Raw genomic sequence first — 10546 nt, forward strand, 5'->3', positions numbered from 1 at the left:
CTGCGTGTGTGTTGGGAGGAGGAGTGGGGGGTGGGAGGAAGTGTGTGTGGTGGGGGTGGGGGGGTATAATTGGCCAAATGCAGAGGTGCATAGTTAATAGCCCACTGTAGTGTGTGTCTAACATGCACCCTAGTGTATCACAGCTCCTTATGAAATGTTCCATTTGCGGTCAATGGTAAATTGACTGAATTGCCCCCTTTCATCAATCATGAGTGTGTTAAATGTGTTGATCATGAATAAATCAAATGTGATCTACTGCACAATATAGCTAATATATGACTTGTATCCTTTTGTAGCACTCCCCCAAGGTGGCAGCAATGGCGCCAGGAGCAGCAGCTGCTACTGTGATCATCATGTACTTCTTCCACAAAGAGGAATAATGCTGACATTGATGACTGTGGGATCCTTATAAAGTGTTACTAATACAATGAACACCTCTGTTACACCATCAGACCTGGTGGATGTGCCAAGACAGCAGAACTTCAATGGCACCCTGGGCACACACACACCATCCAGTTGGGCTGTGATCCACACTGCTACCTTGACCTTTTGCTCTCTCCTCCTCATCTTCATCTTCTGCATGGGCTCTTACGGCAACCTTGTGGTGTTCCTGTCCTTTTTTGACCCAGTGTTTCGCAAGTTCCGCACCAACTTTGACTTCATGATCCTCAACTTGTCCTTCTGCGACTTGTTCATTTGTTGCGTGACTGCTCCCATGTTTGCACTGGTGCTCTTCCTGGACGCCGATGGAGGGGATGGCGTGTCAAAGAGCTTCTGCTTCGCCTTCCACTTGACCAGCTCGGGCTTCATCATCATGTCCCTGGAGACGGTTGCTGTCATTGCTTTGTATAGGCTGCGCATGGTTTTGGGGCAGCAGCCCAACCGTACCGCCTCCTTCCCTTGCACGCTGGCCCTCACTGCCCTGCTGTGGACGTCCAGCTTCACCATGGCTGCCCTCCTTACCATGCGAGCGTACCCACGTAGAGATGGGCCCTGCTTGCCCCACTTTGGCCTCGGAGGTAGACAGGCCAGGGTAGTGTTGTATGTCTACCTGGCGGACTTTGCCTTTTGTGTGGCTGTGGTGTCCGTGTCCTATCTGATGATTGCTCAGACACTGAGGAAGAACGCACAAGTGAGGAAATGTCCGGTCATCACCGTAGATGCCACTTGCCCTCCTCCCCCACCCCCTCTCATTGCAGCCGGCTTTGAGAGCATGCAGTGTGCTGTCCAAGACCCGTCCCTGTACTGTAACCAGACTTACAACAAACTGCAGAAAGTTCAGACACACTCTTATGTCAACAAGAACAGCCAGGCTCTGGTTCCAGGGGCTGCCCAAGGGGCCACCTGCTGTCAGCTGGTGTCTACAGTCAACTTGGCTACAGCCAAAGACTCAAAGGCAGTTGTCACCTGTGTAGTCATAGTGTTCTCTGTGCTGCTTTGCTGCTTGCCAATGGGAGTTTCATTGGCACAGGATGTTTTGTCACCAGAGAGCAGCTTTGCACATTACCAGTTTGAACTGTGCGGCTTTGTGCTCATTTTTCTCAAGTCGGGCATCAATCCCTTTGTGTACTCGCGCAACAGTGCAGGCCTCCGCCGCCGCGTACTCTGGTGTTGTCAGTGGGCGGCACTGGGCTTTCTCTGTTGCAAGCAAAAGACTCGGTTGCATGCGATGGGGAAGGGCAGCCTGGAAGTCAATCGCAATAAATCCTCCCATCATGAGACCAACTCAGCCTATGTACTGTCACCCAAACCACAGAGGAGGCTGGTTGACCAGGCGTGCGGTCCCAGTCACTCCAGGGATTGTGCTGGTAGTCCAAGGGCCACAGGTGCGCACAAGCCTCGCCCCCGGAGTACCTCTACACCTATCAACACCCGCATTGAGCCCTACTATAGTATATACAACAGCAGTCCCTCTGCAGGACCCAGCTCCCCGACCAGCCTGCAGCCTGTCAGCTCTCAGACATTTGCCTTTGCCAAGTCGTATGTAGCCATGCACTACCACACCCACCAAGACGCACTGCAAGACTTTGAAAGCACCTCAGTGCACCAGATTCCCATTCCCTCAGTCTGATAGAAGATTAGAAAAGGTGTGTACAATCTCTCCATGGCTTTAAATCAAATGTGAATCAAAAGAGCAACACAAAAAGAGCCCCATTTTATGTATTTGGAATCTGTATTAACCTTTTGTTCTCTTCTACATTGGAAATACAAGTTCAGTATTCTTGATTGGGAAAAAAAAAAAGTAAGAACCAGTGTTATAAGCCTGGCAATGAAAGTAAAAAAAACAAGCAATAGATTTGTTATGAAAGTGTCTTATCCAAAAGTCCTTTGCTGTTATTGACTTATTTTTCCTTTCCAGATACTGCATTTTCACATTAATCTGCCCCTGTGTTGCGCACGCATGTGCCATTATAACCCGATACTCTGTAGGTATTCATTGCAGCCAAAGACTGCAGTTGCAAGATCACTGCTGTTTCCTGTCTGGCTCAAGTTGCTGAACTCTAAGATGCTGAAGTGACGGGCTGCTGTGAATCCCTGCACAGGCCCACACGTGGCTGTGGATGGCATGTGGTTGCTACTTTGATGAACCGTTGCTTCTTAAGAGAAATGTATTTGTGAACCTCATACACTTTTCAACACAATAAATGTTTGGCAAGAACAGTGGATCTCAGTTTTTAATTTTTTTTAATCTAGACCCTAAATAATCAATTAGTCGATTGACATACATTTACTCTACACATTTTAATAATTAAGTTTTGTTTTTGTTGGTTCTAGGTTTTCAAATGTTTGCTCTGTCACATATTTGTACACTTACTGTATCTTTGATTTAGCTGTCGATTGGACATTTTTTTCAAGACGTGACGTTTGTCTCTTTCCTGATATTTGAGAGAAAAAAATAAATGCAGAAAATAATGCAAATAATTGTTAATTGCAGCCGTGGTTGTATTGTTTGTCAGCCATGACTGGCTAACTAAATGATCGTAATGCTGGTTGATTGGCAAAATATTAGGCCTAATGTCTGCTGGGGTTGAACACCTGTCATTGTGCTCATGTTATTAATGTAAAGCAACATACTTACAACTATATAGATGATAACTCAGCGCAACAAAACAATTTGAGTTGGCATACTGTCTCACAACTAACGCTGTATTCTTGTTTTTTTAAAACTAAAAACAGATTAGGAATACAAATTGCTGCCGTGTCTACTGTTCTATGCTTCAGTGTAAAATGTACCTAAAATTGTGACTTATTTTACGTCCAGTGGAATGAAATGTCATGCTCAGCACCCTCTGGTGGCCATTACTGTACCATGGCAACTTACAATAGCTGGCCTCCAAGGGAGAATCCAAATACTTTGTTCTTTCCAGGAGGGAAGTTAGTTATTATTTTACACACGCTTCTTAGGGTTCATTCAAATGCCACATAAGAATAATACTAAATTAAAATACTAGTTTGTAGAGGCAATGACAACTAACTAGACATTGTAGCAATAAATGTCTTCTTAATGTGTGTATATCCATACACACACATTAAGAAGACATTTATTGCTACAATGTCCCTTTATCTCTCAGTCAAGTCCAATGCTTTTTTTCACCTCCACACTATAATTGAGATTCCATGTTTTAGTTTTATTCTTTGCTGCAAGGCTTGTATCCCTGTGATACAGTATTAATCAGAATTCCAGTGTGCATCGACAAAGCCACAGACATTCTGTACATCCAACAAACTTAAAGGAAATTTTAATCAACCATTCACCTTTGTTGCTATTCCACTGCACCCACTAATGCATAAGTTACACTCACTCATCCTGTAAATGAACAACATACACATTCTCACTGCTGCCAAACACACTTTGCTTCCCCCGATCTACAAGTACAAAGTGACAGTCAAGCACCTACTTATTCACACACACACACACAAAATTGATAACTCCTTTGCTTCAACTAATCAACACAAAGTCAAGCATCCATATAGAGTACAGGCCTTGTGGAGTGAGGCATCTGCACCAATTGACTGTCATCACAAAGGCTTAGCCAGCCTGCTGGATGTAGCATTGCCCGTTGCAAATATCAGCACGTGGTCTGATGCTGCGCTCCTACTGGCCAAGTGAAGTCCAGCCTTTAACCTTGGTTTGGGCTGTTGTTGTCACGCAGTGTCATGGGATCTCTCTCTTCCTCCACCAAACAGGCTTCTGCTTTATGAAAATGTCCTCTCTTCAAGTGCATCTCTCTCTCTCTCTCCTTGTCCTTCATGTCCTGTTGCCGTCATATGATCTTTGTTCATTTAGCTGGAGATTGACAGAAGTCCGTGTTCATCAGCAGTGTCAAGAATCCGGCATATGACCGGGGACTCAACCTAGGGGAAAAAAAAATCATCTCAAATTATCTAGGCTGACCTCGTATTTGCACACACCCAGTGTGGTTTGATATTAGTACTAGAGCGTTTCAATGGCTGAAATAAGAATGATAGTTTGGAGCATAAAAAAAGACTAAAAGCTAATTAATAGGCCGATAACTTATCAAGAGCTGATAGTGTTGCGTCATATATTCGAGAGATATCTTTTGTGGGGAGAAACATAATGAAAATAGGTTCAATGTGACATCAATACAACATGTAAGCTTGCTGTAAAATCAGCTGTTCCTGGGAAAGCAAAGTTTTAGCCTACATTTTCCAAACGTATCACCAGAATAATGCTTTAAATGTTTGTTTTTTTAAATGGAGAGAAGCAGAATGACTTAAACGATCTAAATAATAAAAATCTAATACGCAAGTTAAAGTTTGTTGTACATTTATGCCAGACACCCCCCTGTGTTACGTGATAGATTAGAACGATTTTTCCTTTTATTCAAGTCTCTAAGTAGGGGAAGCACCCTACCTAGGGTCCAGCATTAACCTGATAGTTACTTAGTGTACGTTTCTTCTGTAGTGGCTGAGACTGGTTACGAGAGAACTTACCCCAAGGATGTACTGACAAGTCTGAGGCTCCAGCATATAGACAGTGACAGCATGGGGAGACTCAGACTCCTTACATCTGACAGAGAGAAGAGAAACAAGATGAGTGACTCAACTGGAAAACATCGGGGGATTGTCTTACTCACGTGTTGACCCACGGCAGTGACACATAGCAGTCGCTTCGGTTCCTCCCCCGCCCACGCCCATTTACTCACTTGAGCTTGACAATGACCTGTCTGGGCTTCCCTGTCAGATCACACACATCCCCGTGGCCATAAAAGTGGGAAACCAACCTGTCACGAAGCAGAGGAATTTATACGATGTGAAATCAACTACAATCTCAGTTTACTTTGCATCCAGGTTAGGCTTCAAAATATGAATGGCCTACTTGACTTTCTGCACTCCATCATCTTTGAGCTGGTAGGATCGGGCAACGTTGTTCTTGGCCCACTCGCCGTGCTCCATGGCGTTCCAGTTCCCGACCACCACGGTGTTCTTTCCCTGCTCTTTATCCTGGGGGCACCAAGGATCATTTTAAAAATCACTGTACCAAACCATCTCACATACTGGTTTAAAATAAAACCTAAAAGTTGAAACATTACTCGATAGATCAATTAACAGGAAATTAATTGCCACCTAGTTCGAGAACTTAAGATATGGCAAAAGTTTTTTTTTCTTCTTCCTGTTAGAGAACTGCAAACTGATAATTAATGAAAATATGTTTTAGTTGCAGCCCGACAGTAATACAAAAATGCAACAGCTTAAATTGATACAAGAAGTAGATTTGCTTCCACACAGACACACTAGCAAGTAGAAACCTTTACCTCATGGTACTGATGGACATGCTTGCCGTAACAGAATTCATATTTCCACCACCCTACGCCCTGGAACACACATATTGAGAGAATTATATGTCACAGAGTTGTTAATTAAAACACTGCTGATACGGATGGAACATGCCTCACCCCATGCAGACAGTACGAGCCACTAAGGAACTCCTTGATCAGCTGATCATCCGTCAAACGAGAGATGTGAGTGGTGCCGACAGTGACCTGAGATTGGCCTCCAACCGTCATGGGTTTGTGAGTGGAGGTGAAGGCCTCCTCTCTCACCGGTGGCGTCTGCTCCTGTGACACGTCAAAAACATACATGAGCCAGGTGGCGTCGGCACACGCACACCCCTCATTGTTATTTCAAGTCTCACCTCTCTGGTCCCAGAGGTGGTGCTGAAAGGCGGTTTAAGCTGCTCCTCTTGCTCCTTATCCAGCTGGGTGAGCCGCCGAGGCCGCAAAGGGGAGCCTGCCACAGCCTGGCAGAAGATGGCGTTCACCGGGGAGGACTTGAACCTGCAATGTCAAGTTTATAATAAGGAAAATGCATTTCAGTAGAACCCTGACACACAGGTTAAACAGATACGTCTACTACCAAGGCGTATTCCTTTGAGGACAATATGTATATTGTTTTGACAGATCTACCTGTATTTTGGGTGTGCGCAAAGCAGCGGCGTCAACACCACCACCTCATATTCACAGGTGGTGACCTCAGCGATGGACAAGATTTCATGCTTGGCCTCTGGATGACAGACGTACAGCACAGACGTTGAGCGAGCCTCGTTCTGTTTCAGCACACAAGGGGTCCCGTTTCCCATCTCCAGCGAGAAGAAGGGAGTCAGCTGACCTTCTATGTTCTTAGAGGGCACCTGGACACCAGTGGACAGAGTGTAGGAAACATAAAATTATACAAAATGTGAGTATTGAGAGCCAGCCAAATATGGTTGTTTCATTAATATACCCACTTCAATTTCAGCTGCGGATTTGACATGTTCTGCCTCTTCAACTTTATCTGGAAAAAAAAAATCAGAATTTAGCTTGAGCACAATAAGGCAAGGACTAATACACTAAATAACATTACAAATATAAAAATATAATTTAGTTACATTCACAAATTAACTCACCTGTCTCGGTTGACTCGCTCCTCTGTGCCCTATTCCCCAGGAAGTATTCTTGAACACTAATTTTCTGTGGAAACACACACGATGTACACATTGCACTACGTGCTTCTCATTCATCTGAAAATTATTTAAACCCTCACAAACACTGACCTGGCCCGTCTCCTTCTCTTCATGGTACTGTCTTATATGCTTTCCATGGCATACTTCATATGTCCAGTATGACTCAATCTGAAAATGTTGCCAAACAGAGAGAAAGTTTAGAGTTGTTTCTATTCACCAAATGCCCTCATGAAGCAGAAGAAGGATGCTCTGCTCATGAAGCGTGAACTCCATCTGAGCACCGTTTCAGTCTCTCGTTGACAGCAGTAAGGGAGTGAGATTGAAATAGAAGCTACACTTGAGAAGTCTCACTCTGTAGGAGCAGCTGCTTCGTTTGAATAGCGGCTCCAGCAGTTCCCCCGGACTGAGCCCAGTGTACTCCTTATCGTCATCCTGAGTCAACAAAAGACAACCAACAAAGGCGTTCCGGGTTAGGGAGATAAGGGAGTGAGGGAACACAAGAGGACTAATGAACAAAACGAGATCGGTTTGATGTGGAATCTTGCTGCATGTCACGCGGACCCTTTTATGACAGTCACGTCTTTTTCGCACTCATTGCCACCCTCAAAATAAATAGCTGAGATAATAAAGTCTAACAGAGTGTTTAAAACCTGTCAGATCTGATGAGTTATTGTTGCTCGTCCCCGTGTTTTTTTAATTTTTTAATAAAAAATTTAAAGAGATCACGGATATGAATGATTGTCAAAGATGAAATATGAGACAAACGGCAGCTAATAAAATGGAAGATATGGTCTAGTCTTTACAATTAAAGATAGTGCACATCAAGTAATTAAAGTTCACCTCTTAACTTCTTTTAAATGCTTACCTCATCTCCAGATGTCAGGGAGGGCAGGAGACATTTATACTTCTCCTTCTCTGTTGTTGTCATGATGACAAAGTCATCCTCCCTGTACAGTCCCCCTGTAGCTGGCTGAAATCCACAGACAGACATGCGTTGTATAAAACGTAACGTGCAGTATGAAAGACTGAGGGAACGTAACTGGACATTGTGCACGCTCACGTTACACGGTTGACAGCATCGTCTCCCACAGCGCTGATAATAAAGGAGGAGACTTACCAGCGTGAATTCAGCGCCCGGCCAGGTGATTTTGAAAGGGATTTCGTCCGTAAAAGAGGGATAACCCCCTCTGTTTGCCGAGACTCCGCAGCAGACCTCCAGCAACCCCCCGAGAAACACCACCAGCAGCCCCACCATGATCCCTCCTGTCCGGCTGCGGAACTCCTACAGCCCGCTCACCTCACACCGACGGCGGCCCGAGAGAGGAATTAAACCATACTACAAAGTCCGAGGAAGTCTGGCGTTTGACAGTCGTCAATACGGAACACAACACCGGAAGTGAACTGTTTACTTGCCACGTCGTGTTCCGCTTGTGCGCTGGGCTGAAATACCAACAGCGCTCTCTGGCGGCGACGTTTATAAATCCCGCTTGAAGAAGGACGAAGTGCACGAAAGATAACCCGGAAGTAAGAGTATTTCAAAACAAAAGTCAAGGCAATATAATGACATTCTTATAGCCTATCCGGGTAATATTAGAAGTAATATACTTGAAGAAGAAATAAATATGAATGAATAAATAAACCTGGGTCGATGGGAGTACGTTAGCACCAGTAGTTGATACATATTGGGCATTTATCCAGTTTTCTAGACATGTTTGCAGATGTTATGGGATCATATGTGAGCTAAGGAAGGCCATGTGCTTCGGATGTAAATGAGTTAGTGACCAACATGTAACCTGGCAAACCCAATGGCCCTGTTGCTCAGGTGTACAGGAACAGCAACTACTCTAATTAAAATAGTGTTAATTATATAAACAGAATAAGCGTTAAGTGTGTACATATACAATGAATATGACTTAGCTCTAAATGTACATGCACAGAAATACATGGCCAAAAAAAGGACACTCAAATTGTTGTGCACCTATATAGTGACATTCATGGTAAACACATTCAAACGATTACATTAATTATATTCACATTAGGTATAACATGTGACCAAAGAGAAAATACAACTCAATTGTGCGTGAAGTGTATTTATTGTTTGATTTAAGGGTTTAATTGAATGATAATGAATTTAATTATATCTGACTGACTGATTTGTTCAGGACATTTCTGACCACATCCAAACAAAAATTTCTTAACTTTACCAATTCAGGTATTTTACAAAGTAAAAACTGAACAGATTTTTTACCTTTCAAATAGATAATTTCTTTTTAGGTGGTATAAAGATAATTTTCTCAATAATTCCAAGCAATGACTAATACACATGTGTTCAGGACGTCTCTGACTCACATTGCTACTGTACCAAGAGATCTTTCAAAATAAAAGTCCTACTTTTTTATGTTCAAAAAGCTTATTTCAGCATGTACAGCATATACCTTTTCTGCATATTTTAGGTGCTATAGACATACTTTCCTCAATAATTCCAATAAGATGACTGATGGTTAGCCTCTGTTAGCTGTACCCCGGCAGCCCCCGAGCAGCCGGATGGCTGGGTGACTGTTCAAAGGAGTTTTAAGTCCAAACAGAAGTACACTGAGCACCACCAACCTCTTCGCGTTTCGAACCGGTTTTCCCCACTCAGCGACGCACCCGCTGAGAAACCCACTCTGGTTATAGGTAGCTCCATAGTCAGAAACGTGAAGATAGCGAAGCCACGGACCAAAGTCATATGCATCCCAGGGGCCAGAGCGGGCGACATTGAATCTTGTTTAAAACTGCTGGCTAAAGATGAGCGTAGTTACAGTAAGATTATAATACACGCCGGCGGTAATGACTCCCGACTGCGGCGGTCGGAGGTCGGAGGTCACTAAAATTAATGTGGAATCGGTGTGTACTTATGCGAAGACAATGTCGGACACCGTAGTTTTCTCTGGCCCTCTCCACAATTTGATCAATGATGACATGTATAGCCGCATGTCGTCATTCAACCGCTGGTTGTCCAGGTGGTGCCCAGCAAACAATGTGGGCTACATAGATAACTGGCAGACTTTCTGGGGAAAGCCTGATCTGATGAGTCGAGACGGCATTCATCCCACTTGGGATGGAGCGCGTTTCATTTCTGCAAACATGGCCAAGTTGATTAGCGGACTTAATCCATGACCCAGAGTTCAGATCAGGAAGCAGAAGCAGAGTTGTAGTCTTCCACCCTTCTCTGCACTTCCATTTGAGCAGTTACCCACCCTTAACCTTAACTCTATAGAGACTGTGTCTGTCCCACGGCCACTTAAATTAATTAAATCAAAAGTAACCAGAAGAGGAGTCATACAGAATAACCTCATACAGGTTAACATCACTACTGCAACAGTGCAACAAAACAGGATAATTAAATGTGGACTCCTAAATATTAGATCTCTGTCATCTAAAGCTGTATTAGTAAATGATTTAATATCAGACAATCACATTGATTTATTGTGTCTTACTGAAACCTGGCTGAGCCATGAAGAATATGTCAGCCTAAATGAATCAACTCCTCCAAGTTATATTAATACTCAACATTCCTCGAGGCACCGGCCGAGGTGGTGG

At 43.8% G+C, this 10546-nt stretch overlaps 2 protein-coding genes across 2 annotated transcripts; one reads left to right on the top strand and one right to left on the bottom strand.

The window, feature by feature from the left end:
* Positions 1–185: 185 nt before the first annotated feature.
* Positions 186–2075, top strand: gpr75 (G protein-coupled receptor 75). Its single transcript, XM_034552375.1, has one exon. The coding sequence runs from the start codon at positions 428–430 to the stop codon at positions 2069–2071; it is 1644 nt and encodes a 547-aa protein (XP_034408266.1). The 5' UTR covers positions 186–427; the 3' UTR covers positions 2072–2075.
* A 1533-nt stretch (positions 2076–3608) lies between these two features.
* Positions 3609–8375, bottom strand: erlec1 (endoplasmic reticulum lectin 1). Its single transcript, XM_034552376.1, has 14 exons — positions 8082–8375; positions 7830–7934; positions 7316–7396; positions 7055–7132; positions 6908–6971; positions 6749–6795; positions 6429–6652; positions 6158–6299; positions 5919–6080; positions 5778–5837; positions 5342–5466; positions 5169–5246; positions 4957–5032; positions 3609–4356 (listed from the first exon to the last, which is right to left on the bottom strand). The coding sequence occupies exons 1-14, from the start codon at positions 8217–8219 to the stop codon at positions 4285–4287; spliced, it is 1452 nt and encodes a 483-aa protein (XP_034408267.1). The 5' UTR covers positions 8220–8375; the 3' UTR covers positions 3609–4284.
* Between the last annotated feature and the right edge of the window lie 2171 nt (positions 8376–10546).

This window comes from Cyclopterus lumpus, chromosome 15 (assembly GCF_009769545.1).
Source record: "Cyclopterus lumpus isolate fCycLum1 chromosome 15, fCycLum1.pri, whole genome shotgun sequence".
NCBI classification, from domain to species: domain Eukaryota; kingdom Metazoa; phylum Chordata; class Actinopteri; order Perciformes; family Cyclopteridae; genus Cyclopterus; species Cyclopterus lumpus.

Coding starts and splice junctions, on each gene's coding strand:
- gpr75 (XM_034552375.1), top strand. CDS start 428: ATGAACACCTCTGTTACACCATCAGACCTGGTGGATGTGCCAAGACAG.
- erlec1 (XM_034552376.1), bottom strand. CDS start 8,219: ATGGTGGGGCTGCTGGTGGTGTTTCTCGGGGGGTTGCTGGAGGTCTGC. Junction 7,133..7,315: donor GAAGCAGCTGCTCCTACAGA/GTGAGACTTCTC, acceptor CAACATTTTCAG/ATTGAGTCATACTGGACATA. Junction 6,796..6,907: donor GAGCGAGTCAACCGAGACAG/GTGAGTTAATTT, acceptor TTTTTTTTCCAG/ATAAAGTTGAAGAGGCAGAA.